At 40.8% G+C, this 27,246-nt stretch overlaps 1 protein-coding gene across 4 annotated transcripts; it reads right to left on the bottom strand.

The window, feature by feature from the left end:
* Window positions 1-242: 242 nt before the first annotated feature.
* On the bottom strand, window positions 243-27,227 carry GPR65 (G protein-coupled receptor 65). Of its 4 annotated transcripts, none has more exons than XM_044231787.1 (5): window positions 27,213-27,227; window positions 9,740-9,815; window positions 9,378-9,471; window positions 3,518-3,660; window positions 243-1,912 (listed from the first exon to the last, which is right to left on the bottom strand). In XM_044231787.1, exon 5 carries the CDS (start codon window positions 1,459-1,461, stop codon window positions 439-441), a length of 1,023 nt encoding a protein of 340 aa, XP_044087722.1. In that variant the 5' UTR covers window positions 1,462-1,912; window positions 3,518-3,660; window positions 9,378-9,471; window positions 9,740-9,815; window positions 27,213-27,227; the 3' UTR covers window positions 243-438. The 4 variants fall into 4 exon arrangements, with proteins under 4 accessions (XP_044087722.1, XP_044087723.1, XP_044087724.1 ...); XM_044231788.1 differs by having other exon boundaries at window positions 9,382-9,471; XM_044231789.1 differs by lacking the exon at window positions 3,518-3,660 and having other exon boundaries at window positions 9,382-9,471.
* Between the last annotated feature and the right edge of the window lie 19 nt (window positions 27,228-27,246).

Raw genomic sequence — 27,246 nt, 5'->3', positions numbered from 1 at the left:
ATGAGAAGATTAGAAGCAGTATTTAGTAGTTGGGGTTGCTGGAGACAGTTACATACAGCTGGGAAAAGTGATAGTTGGTGGTCTGAAATCTATTGAAAGAGTGACAAAAGTCATGAAAACTGGACGCAAAGCTCACTGAATTAGGGCACAGATTTCCATACATCTAATAACCTCTGAAAGGTTACAGCATAGATAAAACAAAACAAAACAAACCAATTTTTATTGATAATAATGATCTTGAGTCACTAAAATACTATTGAGTTTTATTCAATATTCAATTTAATAAAAGGGAGCCATACAGTACACTTCCAAAAGATTTCCATTGAAGAGAATTAAAATATTCAATTGGAACACTTTGTCCCCTCCCATGCTTAATTTCCTCTTCAGAATGTAACCTTGATGTTATGATACTGTGTACCTTAAAAAAAATCTTTGCTTCTATTCCAGGATTTCTAATTCCATGGTGTCTCTTGTAGACATAGAAAGTATGCTTTTTCTTTGTACTTTTGGGTTATTAAGCTTCCCAGTACAGAATTTTAATATATTCCACATATCAGATCTTCCCGTTTCAGTGACAAAACAGTACAGAATGGGATCTGCAACACAGTTTAAACTTGTTAATGCAACCGTGATTCTGTACATTTTGTAAGTCTGCTTCCCAGACTTGTGGTTAAAGGTAAGTTTACCGAAGTTCCCATTGCGCTCTAAGATGCTGCGAATCAGCAGCATCACATGAAAGGGAGTAAAACACAAGACGAAAGTCAGTGTTATGCTAACAAGAAGTTTTATGATTCTCTTCTTTTCACTGTTTTCAGTGGCTTGGTTATGCTGGACGGCTTGGTAGACCTTCTGGTTGCAAATCATGATGATGACCAAGGGTATTGCGTAGCCTGTGCACGTCCTAAAGAAGTTGAAGCAGATTTGCCATTTCTCTAGGGGGTACTTGTCATAGCACAAAGTAAAATTCGACTTCTTGGCATCACAATATTCTATAGCGGTTTCATCTTCCCATAGAATGATACCATTGAACAAGGTTTCCAATACCCAGATGGATAGGCTGACCATGAAGGCAAATCTTCTTGTCCTTAGAAAAGAAAACCTCAAAGGGTAGACCACTGCTAAGTACCGATCAACGGCGATGCAGGTGAGGAAGGCCGTGCTGCTGTAGAAGTTCATGTACATGAAGAAAGCGCTCCCCTTGCACAAGGCAGGAGAGAAGGTCCAGTTGTCATTATTCCAAGTGTAATTAATCCATAGAGGGAAAGTTAATGTGTAGAGCAGATCTGAGAGTGATAAACTGAAGAGGTAAATTCCTAGCTCATTTTCCTTCTTTGCTTGCAGAAAAGACACACAGAGAGATCCGATGTTGGCTGGGATGCTGACTATGACCACAAAGATGTAAACAATCGGAAACAGATAGTGATCGAGGTCGTGCTGCTCTTCAATACACGTGCTGTTCATTTTCTCGTATTAAGGTGGCAGTTGCATTTGTTCTTAGAAGGTACACAGCAAGGTAAGTCTTGCCTCCTTCCAGTTCACTTTCAGCATCTCCTTTTTACGAATATGTGTCCATTTTTCTTTGCTTTCAAAAGTTCTGATTCAATCATTGGTGTTTTTAAAAGGTGGATATAGATCAATTTTCACAAAGATATCAATAGTTGGAGGCCAGAATCCAGCCTCCTGGTGATTAGCCACAATGGTCAGTAAATTTTAACGAGCAGAAGTCCACGTTCTTCTTATCACAGGACGCTGATGAAGAACCCCAGCGACCGACCGGGCCATCCCTCAGCATCGGCTGAGTGTCATCGTCGTTTTGTTTTCCTTCACAAGACTTGGGAGATTGGTGCACACGTGAATATAGAAGGCTCTGTTTTCACGGAGATTGACATCTGTTTTTAACATGCCTTTGTTTCTGTAACGAAAGATGAACTCAAATAGCTTAGGTGTTTAGCGGGTGCCTCATGCTTTTGAAACAATCTTCTTTTATTTCATTTCTTGGAGATATCAAAAATGTATTAAATGACAATGAAGGTGTTTAAAAAGGTAAATTATTTAATTGACTTCAGTGAATAAAATCAAGCTGAGACATTTTTCTCTATTTCAAATAAGAATTATCCGCAAGGTGATAGATGAGAGGGAATTCTATTTCTCACTGGACACCGTCACAAAACTGAAGTTACAACATTTTCGGAGCTAATAAAAATGGCAGATGTAATGACTTGTTTGTAATCAGTAAATGCGTTTGAGTTATATGAACTGTATAGTTATACGATTTCAAATGTTTCATTTTGTATGCAGTCTAGGTATGAGGTGATTTCACTGTCAGCTCATTAGTCAAGAAAATAGAGTCACAAGAAATTTAATAAACTGAAATATTGTAAAATAGAGTGGCTTGATGAAAGTTCATAAATAATTAGACAACACTGCCTCTTTTGCTTTCCCATTGCTTCCTTCATGGGCATTTTATCTTTCCTGTACTTTTGTGAAAGAGAGGGTAGAATGTTCTTAATTCTGGGAAAAATCTTTCCACCATCAGTGTCTACCTTTGTCACTGATTATTTATTAGCTTAATTTTTTAAAGGTCTGCTATTATAGATTCACATGGGAACAGAGACCCCATCCTTCTTTTCATAGTGGAGTAGAGAACTATTTTAGTCTCTATTACTTTGCCAGAGAGGCCTATTCCTTCTTTGGATGACTCATGTTGTGGGGAGCTTACACTCTGTAGAGTCACTGTGCAGGGAAAGAAAGATCTGCCTTCTTGTTATGTGCCTGAGGACACCAAAACCACCCCTTTCCAAGTATGAGTGAGGCCTGAGCACAACAGAGGCCTTGCCACCACAAGCCACAGGATTCTGGGAGCAGAAAAAACCATATTCAGAGTACCTATTTTTATGTCAGTTTTAAAGTAAAGACCTAAATTCCTCCAAATCTTGTTTTACTACACCTAGAAATATGAACAAAATGTGAAAAAACAATTTTTGAATCAATAGATGAACTTACAGAGAGGAAAAAAAATTGGGATGGAGAAAAAGGAAGTGGGAGTTAAGATCAGTAAGGTACATGAGCAGAAAGCTCTGGACGTCCTGGAGGCCTGTGCGAGTTGGAAGATGTGACTAGAGCCTCTAATGCAGAGAGCTAGAGGCAGAATGCAGATGTGTGTAGGCAGGAAGTGGTTCTCACCATAGCACATGTGTGGGGGTGCTGGAGCCTCTATCCTCACGCAAAAGGTGAACTAGAAATTAAACATAGGAAACAACAAACTGGATAGCTTCTTGCAGACGGTGGGGAGAGCTGGCAAGTTCCCTGTCTCTGCTGTGTTTCTGTGAGGAGCCAAGATGAAAAATCCCTGAGGATTCATGGCCTCTGGTTGGTCCTTTCTTGGGAACGGGGCCTGAGTCTACGCTCTTAGTTTGGTCCTGTGATCTGCACACCAGCCAGGAACTTGTGCTAGATCTATGTGCTCAACTTTGTCAGTCATCAAGGAAATACAAACGAAAACCACAATGACACCCACCTGAATGAATAAAATGAAAAAGGCAGAAGTTACCAAGTTGTGGTGAGGCTGTAACGTGCCTGGGCCTCTTATTTACCGGTGATTGGAAAATGGTTTTGACATTTACATATTCCATGTGGTTCAGCAATTCCATTTCCAGGTATCTGGTCAACAGGAATACATACATGTGTTTACTAAAAGACGTGGGGTGGAATAAGAATGTTCACAGTAGCCTTATTTGTAGCATCCCCCAAGTGGAATGAGCACTTGCAGAATAGAGAAGTAAATAGATAAGCATATATTAACACAATTGAAATCTATACGTCACTGAAAAAGAACAAATTATTGCTGTGTACAATAACACAGTTGAAGCTCAGAAACATAATGCAGAGTGATGGAAAAAAGCAGACACAAAAGAATATCTACTAGGTGATTAAAAAATTAATCTACTCTGTCAGAAATCAGAGCAGTGGTCCATTTATTAAAGGCTTTCTATGTGCTAGGCACCCTTTAAAATGGCATGCATATTTGTTATAACTTAGGTATTACTACAGTTCTTTGCCATTTATTATAACCTTATATTACAAACAAAGAATTGAGCCACATATTAAGCCATTAGCCCAGAAATACCTATTTAATCATGGGTGGAACTTGGCCACGATCCTAGGTTGGAAGGCTAAATAAAGCTTTTTGGCTGTTAACTATTTTGCTTTCTGTTTTTTACATAAAAATGCCTTAGAAAGCTGAGGTGTTTTTGCAGCAAAGTAGACCAGCTTTGTTGAGAAAGAAAATAATTATTTTCTGTTTTCCACCAATAGATTAATACAAGTCTTCTCACCATAATAACAGATCTAATTAAAGAAAATAATTTGTGAATAATCATTTCTGTAAATTGGATAGAAGATGACCACAGGTTTTCTAGAACACCTCACTTTCATGTTGTCTGTTAGACTATACAAGCTTCAAATAAACTTGTAAATATCATCATCTCACATCGTGTCCTCCCACTTAGTAACAATGTGTTGTTATGTGCCCACGGATTCCTTTTCTATAATGGATAATGTATTGGATTTACTTAGACAGACTCTAATTTTTCCTGCACTTGATTTGAGAACTAGATGGCTAAAAGGAACATTTATCCTGATACCACACTCAAAACAATCTCCCAGTTCTTAAGAGTCATGAAGCTGAGCTTCGAAGGGTCTATTTTGTTGAGTTTGGGAATCCTCTGTGAATTATTTCAAAGCTGAAGTTAAGTATCTTTCAGCACTCATAATGTGGTAAGGAAGAAAACGTAGAGAAGACCGATTGTGAGATTGATGTATATGTAACATGATATGTTTGCATGGTTGCAAAAATCACGTGGAGTTGAAGTCCGCATCTGTCTTGTCAGTTCAGATGCAAGAGCGAACCCTAGAAGGGTGCCAGGGTGGCTCAGGCCCCTGGGATTGAACCCCCATCAGGCTCACTGCTCAGCTGGGAGTCTATTTTTGTTGCTCAGTGGGGAGTTTGCTTCTCCCTCTCCCTTACCCCTCCCTCGCTCACGCACTTCCTCTCCCTCTCTCTCTCTCTCTCACTCATTCTCTCTCTGAAGTAAATACATAAAATCTTTAAAGAAAAAGAAAAAAAATGAACCCTGGAGGTTATACCACCTGCAGGCATGACTGGACTGGCCAGAGAACCTGTAGGAATGCAATCCTACTGGCTTACACGTAGTTAATCGGCACTACCTTAAAAATATAAGTACTATATGTACCTAATGAAATCTGTAACAGAAGGATTGAAGATATTTTTCAGAATCTAAGTCTCCTGAGATGGAAAAGAACTTCAAGAGGCCAGCTGAAGCAAGATCAGAGTACCTATTAACATGAGCTCATGGGGCTCCTCTCAATAGTGTCCACCTTTGGGGCGCCTGGGTGGCTCAGTGGTTAAGCATCTGCCTTCAGCTCAGGTCATGGTCTCAGGGTCCTGGGATCGAGCCCCACACTGGGGTCCTGCTCAGCAGGGAGGCTGCTTCTCCCTCTCCCTTTCCTTCCCCTGCCCCGCATTCCTCACACTCTCTTTCTCTTCTAAATAAATTAATAAATTCTTATAAAAAACAAAAACAAAAACAGCATCTGCCTTCTCAGGAGACCTTTGGTAGCATGATCTCATGGCCTCCACTCAGTGATGTCCGCTTCCTCAAAGACCTTGTCCCAAATTTTGCCCTTCAGAGCCCTCACTTGCAAGCCATCGGGCAGTTCAGGACTCTAGAGAATGAGCTTCCCCTTCTCCTGGGTGGTACCACACCAATACCTAGCCTACCTTTCTTCACTGCAGAAGCTCCATGACAGTTTTAATTGGCTTGTTGCACATTAGGTGGACAAAGCCTTGTTTGATTTGGTTGTGGAGTATCACAGTAAACATTTAAATGTCAGGAAAAAAAAAAAAAGAAGTCAGGTAGTGGTTGCCTTGGGGGAGGGGCCGGGTAATGACTGGAAGAGGGCATGAGGGGGACTTCTGAGAATTTGCCGTGTTCTGGTTTTGTTCTGAGTGATGACTCCATGAACATGTTCAGTTTGTAGACATTCATCAAGCTGTACACTTAGGACACATGCATGTTTCTGCATGTATTGTTATCTTGCAATTAAAAAGTTAGAAAGTGGAATCAAAGGCTCTGTGCGATGAGCTTGAAAGAATCTTGAGAGTCAAACAGCATCTATATTACCTGCAGCAGAGCACACAGCCCTTCTTAAGAACTGATACCATTTTACTTCTTTTCTCATATATAAACATAATTCATGGAAACCAAAGCAAACCATAAATCATTTAAGCAAGATGAAAGTGAATTCACAAAAAATGAGAGTTTGCTATAGGAAAAAACAAATATCCTAGGCACCTGGAAAAAGTAAATAGAAATCATCCCTTGAGGGACCTTCTCTCCACCTAGGCTTCGAAGAACTCTCTCAGAAGGAATGGGTGGTTGCCAGTAGGGAGGGGGCGCAAGGGTGAGCAAGCTGGGTGAAGGGGAGTGAGAGACACAGGCTTCCAGTTGTGGAATGAATAAGTCACGGGGATGAACGGTACAGCATAGAGACCAGAGCTAGTGTTACTGTGAGAGCATTGTGTGGTGGTGACAGAGGGCAGCTGAGCTTGTGGTGAGCACAGAGTAATGTCTAGAGTTATCGAATCACTATGTTGTCCACCTGAAAATAATGTAACATTGTGTGCCAACTCTATTTCAGTAGAAAATATGAAATAAAAAAGAATCCTCTCAGATAAGAGTTTTAACAACTATGAGCTCATGAAAACACACACACACGCATACACACACATACATTAACCACTATGCCTCAGAGTCATCAAAAATGAGGAAAGTGAGTAGCGGATCCACAAAAGCTTTAGAATAAAATTAATAGATTTACAGCACAAAATAATTATGTTAATAAGAAATAAAGGAAGGGCGCCTGGGTGGCTCAGTCGGTCAAGCATCTGCTGTAGCTCAGGTAGCTCCAGGGTACTGCGATCGAGCCCTGCTCAGCGGGGAGCCTGCTTCTCCCTCTGCTTCTGACCCTTCCCAGCCTATTCATTCCCTCTTCCTCACAAATAAATTAAAAAAAAAAAAAACTTTTGAAAAAATAAGAAATAAAGGAAGGAATTTAAACTCATGAGCAAGGAACAAGAGACTACAAAAGACGGATTGGCATATTTTTAATAAGATTGAAATAAATTTTCCAAAAATAAAATATGTAATAACTTAAATTTTAAAAAATCAACACAGGGACTAACCCACTGATGAGCTTTAGCTGAAGAGGAAATTAATATACTGCAAGGCAGATCTAAGGAAATAAAAAATTATCAGAGTGTTAAAGAGATGGGAAAAAACAAAAAGCCATGGAGAATAAAGCAAACACGTCTGCATATATTTAATTGGAATTCCATAAGGGAAAGAAGAGAGAAAATAGGGAATGTTTGCAAAGATAATGACTGAAAGCTGTCTAGGACTGATGAAGGACACGGAATCCTCAGATTTATGAAACCCAGCAAATCCCAACAAGGATTAAAAACAAAGATGGAAATCGACATCTGCTTAGACACACTGCAACGAAGCTGCTGATTCAAGACAAAGAAAAAATGACCAAAGAGAAAAAATGGAGTACCTACAAAGGATGAACTGTAAAGTGACAAAGGACTTCACAGTAGTAATAACCGAGACCAGGAGACCGTGGGTTGATATTTCCAAATGGCCATGAAAATTTATGTCATCCTATAGTTATATACATGACAGAACCAAATATCAAATCCAGAGCAAAATTAAGGACAATTTAAGATAAACCACCACGGAGAAAATTGACCCCCAAAATCCTCATTAAAGAAACCTCGAAAGGATAAAAGTGCAGAAGGAAAATGACACTAGGAAAAAGTCTGAGTGAAGGAGGATGGAACTCTGCTCTGATGGTTGCACAGGGTCCCACCTATCACTAGGCTCATTTGTCTGGGAAGAACACCTCAGCCATGAAAACATCCTTCCTTGGGACCAGGATTGAGAGGTCAGGGCAGGGATGGGCGAGGACTGGCAGTGGGTGCCCCTTTTTCCTCTATTCATCTTAAGAAGTATTCATCTTTTCTCTTAAGGAAGAATAAAGATGGATAAATGGCAAACATGATTCTAGGAGGATTTGTAAAGTTCTCAATGGACTGAGTTTCTTCCTCTGTAAAAATGTTTCCGCTTTGACTAAAACCACCACAAGATCAAATAGTTTGATGAAGCAGAATCAGAGTGTCTTCTCTGTGGGATAACAGAGCAGTGGTTATGAGGCTTTCGCTAGGCGTGTGGCTCCGGAGACTTTTTGAAAGGTTCTCATAGCCCTTGGGGGATTTATGACCCCGGTCCTTCTTCTTTAAGTTTCAATCTTCATAGGTAAAATTAACACCCACTTTGTAGAGGATTGTGACAATAAAATGAGAACACACATAACATTCCTGGAACATGGGAGACCTTCATTATGTATTAGATGATAGTACTGTTTGAATGAATGACCCACTGCTAGTCTGTGGGTGTCCTTGTGCTGTCCCTGACATGTCCTGAGTGGAGATCATCTTTTGTCATCTACCTAGAGCATAGCAGAGACACCAGGAGCACTCAGAGTATAATTTGTATAGCAACGTTTCAAATATGATACCAAGCTCTGCAGATAATAGTTGTTGAATTAACGTGGGTGAACTGAGATTTTTTTTTTTTTGCTTCTGAGATTTTATTTTATTTTTTTTAAAAGATTTTATTTATTTATTTGACACAGAGAGGGAGAGGTCACAAGTAGGCAGAGAGGCAGGCAGAGAGAGTGGGGGAAGAAGGCACCCCGCTGAGCAGAGAGCCCTATGCGGGGCTTGATCCCAAGACCCTGGGATCATGACCTGAGCAGAAGGCAGAGGATTAACACACTGAGCCACCCCGGTGCCCTGCTTCTGAGATTTTAATGGAATACATGGTTCTTATTATTTATACCTCTTTTCAGATACACTTTACTACTTTAATACAATTTTGACAAAACTGTTTTTAGAACCAGGGCTGAGAAATTTGCACAAGTTTCTAATTTTGACTTCAATTTTTACCAAATGCCAGAAGGAGATAATCCCCAGTGTATTAAAATATATCTATTTTTAACCAGCTACTCAAATAGTACAAATCATTGATGACAATGTTTTTCTACACATTATAGGAAACACTTCCTGACCTTCATTGGTTGGTTTAATAGCTGCTTATTAAGACTCCTTTGTGCAAGATACTGATAGCCACTTGTTAAGTAAGAATTATAACTTACTACTTATTAACACTGGAAATCCTATTTCCAAATTTCACATTATTTCTGATGACATAGAAAGTATCACGAGCCCATCGTACCAACCAGGAAATGGTGCGGGATGCCTCTACAGCTGGGAGCTGGTAGACTGCTTCACAAACCCTTAATTAATTCAGTTTGCCAATATGATGCTTCCTGAAAAGAGAATGGAGCATAAATATTCCACTCTTGTATATCGGTAGATTTACCTAACTATTTCTAAACAGCAATTTTGGCATCCTTTTACGACTGCCCAGAGAAAGGGAAACCACATGTCAATCTCATTTCTCTCTCTCATAAAGTTCTGCTTCATCGCATTCATTAGCCTAAATTCGATTAAAGGGTTGTGACCATTACTGATAATCATGTCAAAGAATGTTATCTAATAAAAATCTTTTTTTTTATTTTTTAATCTTACACTTACCCATGTTTCTTGGGGTGATGATCTTGTCCACCGAGGAGCGGGATAGATCTGCTTGCACCGAGATGAGAAACTAACCCTAGCGAGAAGACAGGAAATTGCATTCATATTTCATCACTAAAGAGGAAGCAGCCTCTTAATGAAGATTTACATTACCCAAGTTTGAACAAAAGAAGTCTCTTAAATATTTTAAAAGATGTTTTTGTTTATAAGTTATGGTAGAATAATTTTTATGATTCACTTTCCTCTTTGCATCTCAATCACAATGTATCCTGATATAGGTGTTTAGGTAACAGAAAACGTGCTAGAATTTCATATAATCCCTCGCTCACTCATTCATATATTCTGTCTGCACGTGTATCTGGTATACTCGTAGGGCGTTGTGCTGAGGGTGTTGGAGGATCTGGCTGTGGAGCACGAGGACCTCATCACCCAGTGAGAGAAAGGCATGTTCAGTAATAACCGTAATACAAGGCAAAAAAAGATAAGTACTCTAAGAGATGTCCAAAAAAAGAAAGAAGAAAGAAAGAAAGGATGAATCACTGAATGTGTGACGTAGAAGAGGAGGGTCTACTTGGATTCAGCGGGAGGAACTTCCTGGGAGAAAAGGAGCTGGGGAAGAATGGATGTTGGTTCTGTAATTAACACGTTTCCTTGCTTAATGGTGGCAACTTTGTGAAGACTTTTTCCTCTTCTTTCCCTCCTTCCTTCCTTCCTTCCTTCCTTCCTTTCTCTTTCTTTCTTTCCTCTTTCTTTCTCCCTTCCTTCTTTTCTCTCTCTCTTCCTTCCTTCCTTCCTTTCTTTCTCTCTCTCTCTCCCTCCCTCCCTCTCTCTTTCTCTCTTTTTTCTTTCCTTCCTCCTTCCCTCCCTCTTCCCTCCCTCCCTCCTTCCCTCTTTCTTTCTTCCTCCCTCCCTCTTCCTTTCTCCCTCCTTCCCTCCCCTTTCCTTCCTTCCTCTTCCTTTCTTCCTTTCTCCCTTTCTTTCTTCTCTCTTGACCAGAAGGATTAGCTACATAGTATTTTTTTGTAGACCATTTTCTCCTTTCATTGCACTCTCAGAATAGAGATCAGAGATTGTTTAAAACCAAGCTACAACCAGCTGACCTAACTGGCTTAGACAAATCAATAATTCTTTAAAACTTGAAAATTTATTTGAGAAAGACAGAATTGTTTTAATAAAAACTTGTGTAGTACTTTAACATGCTGACCTTTGCTGGCAAATCTATAAATGGTTTAATATGAGGTGAAATTAACTCCCAGAACTTCTGAGACATAAAATAGTCAGAGACGTCACATTTGAACCTGGCCCTCGTAAACTTTTATTACAAAGGAAGGGGAAACATTATAAGGACAGAATCAATGTGGGTTGGATACATTTGATTTAAATTGAAAAGTTGTAATCAGGACAATCTGAGTCTGTTTTTGTAAAAAGAAATCAGAGGATGTTGTTGGTAGGGTTTTTGTTTATTTGTTTATTAAATTTCCACACAAAAGTAGCAAAGATGATCTAGCGATAGAACCAAGACTTTTAATCTTGGAGTTATTCAGAACGTAACACAAATGTAACAGATTTTCTCTACTTCCTTTGCGGGTTTCTCATGGAGAATACTGTAAGTAACAATGCATATTTATAAAGTACATGGGAGTTTGCAAAGTAATTTATCATATAGTAACTTAAAAATTTAGAATACTTTTTATTTTTCTTGAATAATGAAAAATTTAAGTATAATAAGGAAAACTGATAATAAAATCCTTAAGACTATATAAAATTGAAAAACTGATACCATTTTCCTTGTGATTCTAATCCCAAATTCTCGCTTTTGCTTGGTTTTGTATATCCATGTATCTATGCTTTGCTATTTCATGACTCTCACAATCTCTTATTTTGCCTGAATGCTATACTTCTGCTAGGGGAAAGGTACATTCATATCCATAATCAAAATACTTGTGTGTTTTACTCTTCAGGAAGAAAAAAAGGACATAGTTACAAGGCACAAGAAGCACAATCAAACTTTCAATTTTGATTAAAAAGGAGAAAAACCTCTGCACTCATCTATGCTAAAACTTGGCCAATTCTACACCATAAGACATTTAACATTCTATAGTAAATTTTTAAAAAGATTTTATTTATTTATTTGAGAAACAGAGAGAACAAGCAAGGGGGGCGTTGTACACAGGAGAAGGGAGAAGCAGACTCCCTGCTGAGCAGGGACCGCCTGAGATCCCAGGACCACAAGATCATGACCAAGCCCAAGGCAGATGTTTAACCCACTGAGCTACCCAGGCGCCCCAGTAAATTTCCTTCTCATGTGGTCTAGAATAGACGTCAATACCGTGTTTTCCACCATAGGGCTACCTACCAAACAGCTGGACATTTCAGGGCATTGAGCCTCTGTGATATTTTTAACAGCTCCATGGTGAGAAAAAGCCACTTCGTAGCTATTCAGAGCACTGCCTGAAGGAGCTGAGGTTGCTGATGTGCCAGCTGTTTGCTCTTCTGAGGCCAGCACTAGCCAGTGGCAGGGCACTTGGTCCACCCACAGGGAAAAGGGAAGAACATGTGGTTCTGCCCAGTTCCAACTTCTCCATGGGGCAGGCAGTGCAACCTGCTGATGGAGAGGCCTCTGCGAGGCCATGTGGCCTGTTCAGTGCAATTTCACTAGCGAAAGCAGCTAGCAGACACGGCAGGGCGTGTTCTGAAATACTGACCAATGTCCTTGTCCCACCCTGACCCAATGCAATTAGCTGTTTTGCATATCTTGCATCAGAAGAGGAATTCTTGGCAGAAAAGTAGATGGGTAGATGGAAGGGAAAAGACAATCCTTGGGTTTGAGATTCAAAAAATTCTGTGGTGTAGGAGAGTGGAAATTACTGAAGCACAGAATCTGCTGGGGAGTGTACCTGTGGAGACAAAGCAGAGCCCCCCCCCCCCCCCCAGGAGCAGAAAAAGGGTTTTCCTCTCAGGGTGGTGAGAGAGGAAGTTGTGAGAGCTCAGATGCCACATCTGAGACAGGGCTTGGCATCCTGACTGCTTGCACCTCCCCTTCCCAGCAAGCCCTGTGGGGAGGTGAGGTGGCAGTTACTCCAGATGAGATGTCAGATCTGGGAAGGAGGAGAAACCTGTGGCTCAGGTCCAGGGTCAGACTCAAGGGTGTGGGGGAAAGGCGTGAGACAGCCTCAGAAAGATCCCTCATGCCTAGCACAGCACAGGGGGAGTAGAATCATTTCTGGAAGACCACAGAAGGCACACAGAAGTGACAGCGGGCCTCAGCCCATGTCAGGGTGCTACCAGTGTCCTGGTGTGTCCCATGAGCTGCCTTGCAACCATTGATGAGAAACAGGTTGGGTGAGTCCTGTAGAGGCTAACAACTGAAGACCAGAGAGAGCAAGGGAGGGCATCTCAGAAGAGGCCAGCTTTGATAGAGGGTCAGCTTGAGATCCAGGATTGAGCTACTACCCTCCTGCATTGAAGACATGAAAACTTCCCAGATCTTTTTTTTCCCATTTTATTTATTTATTTTTAAAATATTTTTACCTTTTGCCCCTAGATTATGCATTTACATTTTTTTCAAGTTTATTTTATTTTTTGGTAATCTTTACACCCAACACGTGTCTTGAATCACAACCCTGAGATGAAGAGTCACATGTTCTTCCAACTGAGCCAGCCAGGTACCTGGCTATTTTCATTTTCTTTTATTTGTTTTTCTTTTCTTTCTTTTTTAAACTTAAATTAAATTCGCCAACATATAGTACATTAGTTTCAGAGGTAGAGTTCAATAGTACATCAGTTGAATATAACACCCAGTGCTCATCACATCACATGCCCTCCTTAATGTCCTTCACCCAGTTATCCCATCCCCCTACCCCTCTCCCCTCCAGCAGCTCTCAGTTTGTTTCCTATGGTTAAGAGTATCTCATGGTTTGTCTCCCTCTCTGATGACTTCCCATTCAGTTTTCCCTTTATGATCCTCTGCACTGTTTCTTAAATTTCCCATATGAGTGAGACAATATGATAATTGTCTTTCTCTGATTGACTTATTTCGCTCAGCATAATACCCTCCAGTCCCATCCACGTCAATGTAAATAGTAAGTATTCATCCTTTCTGATGGCTAAGTAATATTCCATTGTATATATAAACCACATGTTCCTTATCCACTCATCTGTCGATGGACATCTCGACTCCTTCCAGAGTTTGGTTATTGTGGACATTGCTGCTATAAATATTGGGGTGCATGTGCCCCTTGGGATCACTACATTTGTATCTTTGACAACTCCCTGGATCTTAGCTGGTATTGTGGGCTGAATTATGTCCTTACATCCCTCTTCCAAAACTCACAGGCTGAAGTCCTAACCCCCAGTACCTCAGAATGTGACTGCATTTGGAGATGGAGCCTTTAAAGAGGTGATTAAGTGAAAATGAAGGACTCTAATCCAATATGACTGGTGTCCTTATCAGAAGAGGAGATTTGGACACATAGTGACACTGAGTTGCATGCGCACCCAGGAAAGACCATGTGAGGACCCAGGGAGAAGCTGGCCACCTGTGACCCATGGAGAGAAGCCTCAGAAGAAGCTCACCCTTCCAACACTTTGATGTTAGACTACATAGCCTCCAGAGCTGTGAGAAAATTAGTTTCTTTTGTTCAACCCACCAGTCTGGGGTACTTTGTTGTGGTACCACTAGCAGGCTAAGACAGGTGGGACACAGAAGAAGGTGAGGTTGAACCCCGAATGAACTGTGATTACGTTTCCACCACCTTGTCAGGTGGAAAGAGATTCAAACACCATTTTAGCTGAGTTACAGAAAGATAAAGAATGTTCTTGTTCTTGCATCTGAGGTTCTGGCTTGATTCTGGAATCATTTACATCCGTGGTTCTCCAGGTGTCATCTTGGATTAGCAGCATCAATGTCCTGTGACTCCTGTCTTGTTTGAGGGCTACAGTTACCCATCTCTCCCCAGGTGTAGGGTGTCAGAAGCTCAGGTGGGAGTCCAGTGATGTGTGTGTTCTAATGAGCCCTCTGAGTAATTCTGATGATCCCAAGTTTGAGAACAGCTCGTGTCTAGGATGGGTGCCTGGGTAAGAGACTGTGAGGGAGAGAACAGAACCTCTGAAAACAGAAGAGTGAGGAAACACCCTCTTTTCGAACTCTTGCCTTTGGTTGCTTTTCCCACTGTCTCTTCATCAGTGATTCGATTCCATTTTGCACCATTATACCTTTAGTTTATGTGGCCCTGCATTTTCCAAAAACTAGAGCTGATAGAGCCTGTCATTTCAGACTTGTAAATGCTTTTGACCTCAACGTCAAGTCAGATCACCTTAAGTATTGTAATAGTTAAAAGGAAGATATGTTATCAAACTAGACATTAGAAGCTTTAATATGTTAAATACCTTTTTAGGAGAACTAATATGTATTTCTTGATGTCTATAAATTACATAAATAATTTTAATGGCCTGTATTATGTCCACAAATGTTAAGAAGAGTATTAATTCCAAATCGTTTCCTCTGATGTATTGTACATATCAAGACTGCTGATTCACTTAACTTTTGAAGTCAGGCTAATAAGGGTACATCATTGTCATCCTTTGTGGAAGTTATCTCTTCTGTTGAGTCTGCTTATGGTAGGGATAGCCAACAAACAATTTAAGATTTAAGATCCAAAAATTATTTCATGAATCCAGGTTTAACTAAAGCAAATATGTTATGATATCTAAGAAGATTCAAGTGTCTAAAATAAATTTTAAAAAATCTTAAAAAAAAGAGAAATGTCTTCAATTTAATAGAAAATAATGCTAGTCTTTATTCTCCTTGGCGCTTTTTTCGAGGTTTCTAAAATATTTTTTGCAAATGTGTAGTAATTAAGCACATTACTTAAGGTGTTTTATAATACTCACTTCTTTAAATTAATTCACCACATATTAGTTACTGCAATATTTAATACTGTATCATATGAGTGGTTTGCTGAAATGGTTATGAGTATGTGTAGTGATTTTAAAATATATTCACACAGTTCTGACACTCTTCCTTTAAGAGGTAAAGCCTACTTTCCCATCCCTTGAGTGTGGGCTAGACTTGGCAACTCCCTCCTAGTGAAGAGAATAAAGCAGAAGTCATGGTGTGCTATTTTGGAGACAAGGTCAGAAAGATCCCGTGACTTCCTCTTCACTCTCTTTGGTCTGAGGGAAGCCAGTTGCCGTGCCATGAGAAAAGGTCCACATGGTGAGCCTCTGAGTGTGCCATCTTGGAAGTGGATTGTCAAACCTTCAGATGATCACAGTTCCTTCTCACATCATTATTGTGACCCTATGACAAATCCTGAGCTAGAACCACCCAGCTAAGGTGTTCCTGAATTCCTGACTCAAAGAACCTGAGAGACACTAAATATTTGTTGTTTTAAGCTGATTTTTCAGGCCATCTGTTACAAAGCAACAAGTAACTGATTCAGTATATATATATATATATATATATATATATATAGTTGAGTCCATCTGAATGTTGTGACATGGAAAATGGGTGCCAGTAGTCTGATGTAGGAGGAAATTATGAAATCAGGATTAATTCAGGCAAGTGTCAATATTCAAAAAACTTTCTCTTTTTATAGCCTAAGTATGCTGTTAACTCTCCAGATTTATGGCATGTTTTAAGTCATTTGAAACTGAAGTTTCTAATAATCATGGTTACTTATTGCTGATTTTGAAGATTTTTATTTATTTATTTATTTATTTGTCAGACAGAGATCACAAGTAGGCAGAGAAAGAGGAAGGGAAGCAGGCTCCCCACTAAGCAGAGAGCCCGATATGGGGCTCGATCCCAGGACCTTGGGATCATGACCTGAGCTGAAGGCAGAGGCTTTAACCCACTGAGCCACCCAGGAGCCCACTTATTGCTGATTTTAAAAAAGTATCAAAATTTGAGAAAAAAGAAATTTTGATCCCATGGTTTGAACACGCAAGAGGTCAAGATGGTAGATGTTTTAGTCAGCTCAGGCTGCCGCAACAAAGTACCATAGATTAGGAGGCTTCAACTGATTTTCTCATAGCTCGGGAGGCTGCGAGTCCAAGAACAAGGTGTCTGCTCTTGAGTTTCTGGTAGGGGCTCTTTTACTGTCTTGTAGACAGCTGCCTCCTTGCTCTGTCTTTACCTGGTGGGGTGGGAAATAGAAGAGGGGGTGGCCTGTGTGCATGAAAGTGTGCTAGTATGAGCACTCTGGTGTCTCTTCTTACCAGGACACTAATCTTACTGTAACAGGGCCCTACTCTTATGATCACATATAACCTTATAGACCCTATCTCTAACTACAGTCACCACAGGGGGCTAGGGCTTCGACATACGAATTTTAGGGACAACAATTCAGTCCTTAGTATTAGGCAATAACGTCTGAGATGGGAATGGGAAAGCATGCTGTTGTCCAAAGTCTTTCTTGATGTTGGGGACGGGGGCAGGAAGGGGTAGTAGGAATCCACGGGAATCCTATGTAGCAATCCAATGCTTCCATAGAAGTGTTTAAGACTTCTGTGGGGCTTCCATTTTTGCAAACTCTTGGTGTCAAAATCAACTAAGCAAAATGGGGATCCAGGGCCATTGAAGTGACCTCTAAGTTGAGGTCGAAGGCCAAAAAACGGTATTGACAGCTGGAGTATGGAGCCAGGGATCTAAAATCTAGGGAGCGAGATCAGAGAGCAGGAAGACAGAATGAATGCTGCAGGTAATTCTTGCAAATTGGCATGAGTACAAATGATGGGTTATGTTTGCTGCAGGCTGGTGCATGGGAGGACTGGCTACTACTATGGTCTGTTTCTACCCACGTTGAACACTTCTCATACCAAATATGTGGGGTTTCCCCTTACAGCAGCAAACAATTGTCCAACACTCCAGACACCAGCTACATGTTCTACAGTATAATTTGATTTTGTTACTAATTACCTGGAGCTAGAATTAGATCCCACAAGCTAAGGGGTCAGTCCTACAAGACTACTCCCACTTCAGATGTCACTCAAAATTCCTGGGCCTCCACTACTTTTGACCAACCAGTAATGAATAGAGGTTCCTACAACCCCTTTCTCAGATTTGATAATTGCCTGGAATGGCTTCCCAAACTCAGGAAATCATTTTACTCACATCTATTGGTTTCTTATGGGGAATATTTATAGAAAAGATTATACAAGGATATTTTCAATGGATGCGGATGAATGGCCAGATGAAAAGATACATAGGGGAAGTCTAGACGTGTCCTGAGCTCAGGAGCTTTTGTCCTGTGGAATTGGGGCACTCTATTTTCCCAGTATGTGATTGTATTTACTAACCCAGAAGTTCTCCAAACCCTATAGGTTATTTATTTATTTTTTATGTTGTTTTTTTTTAAATGGAGATTTCATTACATAGGTATAATGATTACATAAATCATTGGCCAATTGATAACTAACTGTATCTCCATCCCCACTCCCCTTCCAAGAGGTCAGGAAGTTGGACTAAAAGTTCTAATCCTCTAGGGATGTCTTGATCTTTCTAGTGATCACCCCTCATCCTGAATCTCCCTGGGGGCCATAGCCACCAGTCATCTCATTAGGATAAAAAGGGATACTCATCACTCTGCAAGGTCCAGTGGTTCTTTAAGATCTCTCAGAACAAGGGACTAAGGCCAAATATTGTAACCAAAGATGCTTCTATCACCTTGAGCTCTCATGAAGTGTTGAGGGTTTTAGAAACTCTTTTGTCAAGAACTGGGGGTCAAATATATATTTCTTACTATATCACAATACCCCACCGCATTAAGTGGGACAGAGATGGGGTGGACAGTTGTGAGTTCCAAGCATCCAAACCATTGAAAGCAGGATTTAAGGTGGCCTAGTTCCTGGGGAGTAAGCAACAAGTAGGGAACATGCCCTGAGGTTGGGCTAAACTCTAATCCTGGCCCCCAGAACTACAAATAGAAAACAGAGCCAGAAGCCCAAGCCAAGGTCAACCCAGTAGGATTAGACCAGAGTCATTTCCAATAGTTCATTTTTTCATAGGGTCTTTGTTCTGACCAGGGTCCACTCTGAGTACAGTGATAAAATTGGTTAAACCTCTTAGTTCTTTTCTGTTTTCTACTCCTTCCCCGCCTCTCTCAGATGTCCTGGGCCTGCTTGTTTTATTCCTTCCTCCTGCTACCCAAATGTGATGTCTTGAAAGATTCGGCAGCTAATGCATTTTAACAACATCTGAAACACACAGATTGAACCCCCCGGGTGGAATTTTGGCAGCAGGTTAAAGAGGTATTGGTATTATTTTGAACCTTCAAACCAGCAAACCTTTACCAAGACTAATGAGGTGTCTATCATGAACAAACACTGTCTGTGCCATAACGTAACACGGTGTTGCTCCAACAGAAATTATAATGAATCATACATAAACTTTGTCCATATAATCATAACCTTTGTCCAACTTTAGAGTCACGTAAAGAAGACACATAAGAGATTAGAGGGAGGGGAGGTTGCTTTAAACAGATAAATCAAGGGAAACGTAAGAAGAAGTTAGCATTCAGATGTATCTTTAAACATGAGAAGACTTTAGACATTTAGATATGGAAGAAAGGATATTTCCAAACCACAACAACATGAGGAAAGTCATACAAAAGAGCACCTGTCAGGTGTGTCCTGGGAAGAGCAAGTGATTACCTTTCACACAGTCTCTAAGAAGAAATGGGGAACCATTTTTTCCTCCTTCCAGTCTTATGTGACTTATGTGTGCACAGTTGTGAATTCCCAAAACATACAGTGGTATGTTTCTTTGCAACAGATTTTCCCCTGGACACCAAACTATACATTTAAGTTTTCTGAAGAGAGTTCTAAATTCTCCTGATAACATTTGTTGTTAAGTTTACTGATCAGAGATCAACTATATACTCAATAGTGTGTAATTGTTGAACAATGAGGTGATACTTATGCATGGTTAGAGACTGTACAGGCTGAATTGTGTCCCCCTCAAATCTGCGTATTGAAGCCCTAACACCCAGTGCCTCAGAATGTGACATATTTGCAGACAGGGCCCTTAAAGAGGCGATTGAGTTACCAGGAGACTGTTAGTATGGGCACTCGTCCAATCTGACTGGTGTCCTTTTAAGAAGAGATTTGGACCCACAAAGAGACGCTATTGACTTGTAAGCACAGAGAAAACATCATGTGAGGACCCAGAGAGATGTAGGCACCTGCAACTCAAGGACGGAAGTCTCAGAAGAAACCAAATCTCTGGTCACCTTGATCTTGAACTTGAGAACTGTGAGAAAGTAAATTTCTGTTGTTTAAACCACTGTTTTGTTGTATTTTGTTATGGCAGCTCTAGCAAAGAGTGGGTATTTCTCAGCCTCATCTTTAGCCACAGAGATAGATATTTACTGAGTGTGCCTAGCCCAGGGACCAACATCCATGAGATCTAGTGTGTCCAATACAGGAGCTGCTGACCCCACATGGCTATTGTGCACTTGAAATGTAGCCAGTACAAACTGATGTGCTGTATATGGCAAATACACTTGAGGTTTTTGAAGACTTAGTATGAAAAAAAGAACACAAAATATTGTATTAATATATTTTATATGGATTACATATTTGGTCATACATGGGTATTTGGGATTCAATAAAATAGACCATTAAAATTGATCTCATCTGCTTTTTTAAAAAATGTGTACTAGAAAATTACAAATTACATATGTGTTTTGCCTTGTATTTGTTGGACAGCATTACACTAGATATTTAAAAAAAAAAGTCCTTTGAGTGGTAGAAACCTCTTGCACTGTCATTTTCTTCATGCTTAGGATTTGGGATTAGGTAAACTCTAAAATTCGTCCCCTGGCAGCAATGCAGAAAAAAGTGCTGACAGTCCAAAGAACAGACACATCAAGGGTAAAACATAGGAGGAGAGTACGACTTCCTGGAGTGCTCTTATTTGAGCAAATCCACATAGTCACAATGACCAAGGGAAGAACAAGCGGTGGTAAAGCATGTTTCAAAGCCAGGGAGTGGAGGTAGAGTGCGGGGTTGGGGTGGAGAATGCAGGCACAGAAGTTGCGCTTTTTTTTTTTTTTTTAAATTTTTAGTGTTCCAAGATTCATTGTTTATGCAGTACACCCAGTGCTCCATGCAATACGTGCCCTCCATAATACCCACCACCAGGCTCACCGAAACACTACCCTCCTCCCCTCCAAAACCCTCAGTTTGTTTCTCAGAGTCCACAGTCTCTCACGCTTTGTCTCCCCCTCCGATTTCCCCCAACTCCCTTCTCCTCTTCTTCTCCCAACATCCTGTGTTATTCCCTATGCTTCATAAGTAAGTGAAGCCATATGATAATTGATTCTCTCAGCTTGACTTATTTCACTTAGCGTAATCTCCTCCAGCCCTGTCCATGTTGATACAAAATTTGGGTATTCATCCTTCCTGATGGCTGAGTAATATTCCATTCCGTATATGGACCCTATCTTCTTTATCCATTTGTCTGTTGAAGGGCATCTTGGCTCCTTCCACACTTTGGCTATTGTGGACGCTGCTGCTATGAACACTGGGGTACAGATGGCCCTTCTTTTTACTACATCTGTATCTTTGGGGTAAATATCTAGTAGTGCAAATGCAGGGTCATAAGGTAGCTCTATTTTTAATTTCTTAAGGAATCTCCACACTGTTTTCCAAAGTGGCTACATCAACTTGCATTCCCACCAATACTGTAAGAGGGTTCCCCTTTCTCCACATCCTCTCCAGCACTTGTTGTTTACTGTCTTGTTGATTTTGGTCATTCTAACTGGTGTAAGGTATTTTCTCAATGTGGTTTTGATTTGAATCTCCCTGATGGCTAATGATGATAAACATTTTTTCATGTGTCTGTTAGGCACTTATATGTCTTCTTTGGAGAAGTGTCTGTCCATGTCTTCTGCTCGTTTTTTGACATGATTATCTCTTTTTTTGAGTGTTGATTTTGAGAATTCTTTTGGATGATTGCCTCCTCTCTGGATCGCCATCTGGCGTACTGGTCACTGTTCTTTGCTAAGGACAATAGCACCACCTGCGGCTAGCTTGGGCAGAAAACAAATGACTTAGAAATTTGGATAGGTGGCACCTGGGTGGCTCAGTTGGTTGAGCAACTGCCTTCAGCTCAGGTCATGATCCTGGAGTCTGGGGATCTAGTCCTATATTGGGCTCCCCTTTCATGGTCCCTTTCTCCCATTCTTGCTCTGCCTCTCAAAAAAATAAATAAATCTTAAAAAAAAAAAAAAAAGAAATTAGGATAGGGAAAAAAAAAATCAGGATAGGGCACAGAATTGTTGCTGAAGCTGCTGAACCAGGCTTGTGAAACAGACCAGAGTCAGAGGACCAGAAAGACACTCCAGGTCACCCTACCTGAGCCGTAGGTTAGGATGGCACTTCTGACCCTGCTGTTCCAGGCACTTGGGGCAGCTCTGATGGACCCTTCTGTGTCTGCACTTCCTCTGGACTCTGACATGGCTCCAAGGTGCTTTCTTGGATGTCATATATCTGTCTAGTTACTCCTACACGATCAAAGTCACAGGTTCAAGGAACTGGCTGAGGGAGTCTGATGGCTGCCAGAACACTTGCTGCTGGGGGAAGGATGAGGGAAGATCTCTCTCCTTCCCTCCTGAAGGAGTGGAATCTGCCTCTCACCAAGACTTGCACCCTGGGGAATCAGACATACTGGGTTTGAATGACTGTAGAGAACAAAATGGGAAAAAAATTTCCGATTAGTGTGAAGACAGAAATATTCTTACCCCCCAGAATTGTCTTAGTTTTGAGGAGAGCAGTAAAGCTACAGTCATCTTTATCTGAGTTCTACTTAAGAAAATGTTTAGTAAGCAATATATAATTTATTCCATTATGTGGGCTCTGTCCTCTGACCTATTGTTATTGTCTTTATATAAAGTCCTGAATTTAGAGAATTCTGACACATATTTTAGAAGTCATTGAATAGAGTTGATGAAGTTCTAGAACCTAGGTGAGGTTCAGTGGGCTGAGATCTGGAGCCGATGACCAAGAAAGAATTCTTGAGACATCTTTGGTGCAAAATGGTGGTTTATTAAAGCACGGGGACAGGACCCATGGGCAGGAAGAGCTGCTGCCCTGGGTTGTAAGGGACGGCAGGTTATGTACCCTGCAGTTGGGGAAGGTGAGGGGAAGGGAGTTTCAACAGAGTTTTCGTATGTTAAAGAGGGCCTACAAAGTGCCAAGATGTCAGAGGCCTTGCCGGTGCGGCTTGATCAATGTTGTCTTTAGGCCAGCCATTAACATCAAGATAGTTGGGTTGTTCTTGGTGGGATGTCACAATCCTGTTATCAATCCTCTTTGTTAGTGAGATTTAGGTTTAGAAGAGATTTAACTTTATTTAGGGCTGAGGAACTGAGTTATTTGCCTCTGGAAATTTGTGCTATTGATAAGGTCCGGGGTGCCTGAGTAATATGCTACACATATTACTGAGGGGGAGCGGATGGAGAGGGGGTGCAAGGTACCAACTTTTGCTCTGTCCTCAGTCAGCCTCCTGCTCCCTCATCAGAGTGACACTATTAATAACTGTAATCTAACAATGTACACCAAACTCAAAACAAGTAAGATAAACAGCAGATGTTTACAGGATAGTTCATGAAGAGAATATACTTTATACTCTTTTATGCCCCAGGAAATTCTACTTTGAGAAATGTTTCCACTTTTTTTGGTAGACAAACCTTTTTCCTCACCCCCTTATATGATTATTCTATGACTTGTTATTATTTTTAAACATTTTAAAAATATTTTATTGTATTTGAGAGAGAGTGCATGTGTGTGCTCCAGTGCACAAGGCGGGGGGAGGCAGGGGCAGAGGGAGAGGGAGAAGGAGAATCCCCACTGAGCAGCGAGCCTGACCTCACAGGGTCTTCATAGATCCTAGCACCCTGAGTCCATGACCTGAGCCAGAGGCAGATGCTTAACCGATGAGCCACCCAGGTGCCCCATATTCAGTGATTTTTTAAAAATCAAACTTTTATTTTTTCCTACTGAGATATTAAATCTTATTTAGACCCTCAAGTCATACCAGAATTTACCCATGTTTTGTATTAGAAAATGAAAGTTTTCATATTTTACATTTAGAGCTCTATCCATTTGCAGTTTATGTGTGGTGTGAAGCATAGATCTAAAATTTGATCTTTTTCCAAATAGTTATCCAGCTGTCTCTGTATGTTTTAAAAGTTCTGTACTTACCCCAGTAATCTGAGGCACAATTTTCACAGCTTTTTTTTTTTTTTTTTTAGAGTTCAATTCCGCTAATATGTATTGAGAACCTAATGCCGTTTGGACCCTGGACTTAGGAAGTACAAAGAGGAAAATGTCTTGGTGTCTGCTTTTGAATTTGAGGGCTGGATTTAGATTTCTAAAAGTAGAGCCATTTTCTAGAGACAACAGACTACTATCAGACTTTATCAGTAACTTTTCCTTAAAAGACAAGATCTCTGATCTTTCTCAAGAGACCATCTGATTTTAATCACACTTTTCACTTTGGAAAAATGAGAAATTTGCTGTAGGTGAAGCGCAGTTCCTTTAAGACAAAGGCAGTCTTTACTTTCAAAAGGCATCTGAAATTTGAGAACTGAGAGACACTCCTTCTCTGATTTATCTCAAGCCCCAAACCACAGGACCAAGGGAAGCTGAACACATGATTACTTGTCCGATAAGTGCTATTTTCTTTTATCTCACTTCTTGAGCAAATCTGACTCCTGTGTCCAGCCGTCCCTGGGTTTCCTTTTCTTTTTTATATTTAATTGTCTTTTTGTTAGACACTTTCTTTTCTAATGGTTTCCCAAACATAGGTTAGATATTTTAAATAAGAGATATTTTCTGTGTTAAGGAATTACTTTGGTGTGCGAAGTAGTAAGAACTAGTGATACATCCTAGGAATGAGAACACTTTATTTATAATTTTTTCTTAATTTTTAAAGATTTTATGTATTTATTTGACAGAGAAAGAGAGACAGCAAGAGCAGGAACACAAGTTCAGGGAGCGGGAGGGGGAGAAGAAGGCCCCCACCAAGCAGGGAGCTGATGCAGGCTCCATCTGACTCTGGGATTATGACTCCAGCCAAAGGCAGATGCATAAGGACTGAGCCACCCAGGCTCAGTTAAATATTTTTCTGTTAAATATTCTGTGTTTCATCTTCTATAGAGATCACAAAGAATACAAATATTTGTGGTGTGCCTTTCAAATACAGGTGCAATGGTGTGTTACAGGATGATGTATACTGGGTACTGGTTTCAACTTCCAATTTCATGTGTATGGTATTTTCTTCTATTTTCACCCTGGTACTTCCCCTCTAGTTGCATTATTATGCATATGTTATATATACATCACAGATACAAAGTCTCAGAATTGGTAGGGAGCTTAGCATTCATTTGATTTATCATCTGTGGCTTGCATCCACTGGTGCTCAAATTCTGGTTTAAAATATTGTATTAGAAGGGATGGATCAGAGTGAGTTCAGGGAAGGTATATCTGATGTGGGAAAAAGAGGCAGAAGAAAATCATTAAATTTCCTTACCTACTGACAAGCCCTTGAAACAGGCAGAGTGACCCCCACCTTAAGGCTTTGCTAAGGACAAAGGACAATCCTAGCCTGACCAACCCTCTACCCCCAACCAGGATCCTGGAAGCCTACTTTAACAATTCCTTTTGGAATCTTTATCTCTAAACCTCCAAGATAGTGTTGACAATCATTCCCAAGTGTATGGTCCACATCTAAAGGGTTTCATGAGAAGGTTTTTTTTTTTTTTTTTAAGATTTTATTTATTTATTTGACAGAGAGAGATCACAAGTAGGCAGAGAGGCAGGCAGAAAGAGAGGAGGAAGCAGGCTCCCTGCTGAGCTTGATCCCAGGACCCTGGGACCATGACCTGAGCCGAAGGCGGAGGCTTTAAGCTGCTGAGCCACCCAGGCACCCCATGAGAAGGTTTTATTACTGATAATGAATAACCTTTTCCTCAGACAATAACTCACCCCTCAAGGTCCTAGAAACCTTGCTTCCAAAATTCCTTAGAGACTTACACCATCCCTGATTCTCCCCAACTTACAAGTATATAAATAGACCACTCCTCACATCCCTGGGGAAGCAGCTCTTCCTGCCCACGCATCCTGTCCCCGTGGTTTAATAAACCACAATTTTGCACCAACGATGTCTCAAGAATTCTTTTTTGGTCATCGGCTCCAGACCTCACCCCATCAAACCTCACCTATATTCTAGAGCTTCATCATATCTATGGAACCTGCATAGATCCTGACTTGTATCATAGAATGGTGGTGGTCGAGAAGGTAGAGTCCAGACATGTGCTGTACTGGGAAAGAACAAACGGAAGAAAAAGTGGTCCATAAGTAGGGAGCTATGTAACTTAACATCCAAGCCAGAGCACTTTTGGGGGCAAAAGGGGCACTATTAATAATTATACCAGAACAATAGACATAAGCTGGGACTGGTCTTGGTAAACCAAATAGATCTAGAGTAATTTCAGAGAAAAAGCATGCATAGCTATTGTCCAATAAGAATGCAGGGATAGGGGTGCCTGGGTGACTCAGTCCTTAAGAGTCTGGCTTTGGCTCAGGTCATGATCCCAGGGTCCTGGGATCCAGTCCCCCATTGGGCTCCCTGCTCAGTGGGGAGCCTGTTTCTCCCTCTCCCACTTCCCCTGCTTGTATTCCCTTCCTTGCTGTGTCACCATCAAATAAATAAAATCTTAAAAAAAAAAAAAAAGAATGCAGGGATAGCTGAAAGGCCTGACAACTTCATTTTTGGGACTGCATGGGTACTTTTCTTCCTTATAATTGTTGTCCTGAAACTTAAATTTAGGTTTCTAGTTAAGTGGCAAAACAATCTAAATCCAAACAGAACCCTGAAGATAAGGTCTCCTGTGTCCTATAGCCTTTGAGTCTCCTCTGCCATTTTGGGGTCTCCAGGGCTTGTGCAGATACTGAATTCTCTGCAGACACACGGGTCTACAAAGGGAGATTTGGGGATCAAGAAATGCTTTCTCTGTAGCCACTCTCTTTAGTTTGCTCTGATACCAGAAGATTAGAAATCTCAGACTGGCGCTGAATGTGGCAAAATCCCATGACACATTTCCCTACCAGTTTAGGGTTATCTTCCTGAAACCATGTCAACGGGCAATGCAGGGTAGCTGATGAAGTTGAAAGCTAAATAAACGCAGTGGTTACCAGAATCGAGAAATTTGTCCGAGAAATTTGTTTGCCTAGTATGTAATGCATTCAGCTCAGATTTACTGAGGGCCTGTTACCCTGTATTTCATTTAATGTCCCCTTGTGGCTGTTCTTGTTTTATGTGACACAAAAAGAAACTTAGGCTCAGAAAGCTAAGTGACTCAACCAGGGCCACACCTGAACTGGGACCTTCTTAAGGGATGTAGGTTGGGTGTCGCCCTAAGATGATAAGGGAAATCCAGTTCCCTAGGCGGCCTTGGACACCTACCTCCCCTGCGATAACGCACTCCAGTAGGTGAAGC

This window comes from Neovison vison, chromosome 13 (genome assembly GCF_020171115.1).
Source record: "Neovison vison isolate M4711 chromosome 13, ASM_NN_V1, whole genome shotgun sequence".
Taxonomy (NCBI): Eukaryota; Metazoa; Chordata; class Mammalia; order Carnivora; family Mustelidae; genus Neogale; species Neogale vison.
The sequence above is the reverse complement of the archived record's forward strand: the minus strand, read 5'-3'. Positions and strand labels throughout refer to the sequence as shown.

What these genes read in the sequence shown, in the direction of transcription:
- GPR65 (XM_044231787.1), bottom strand. Translation starts at nt 1,461, where the DNA reads ATGAACAGCACGTGTATTGAAGAGCAGCACGACCTCGATCACTATCTG.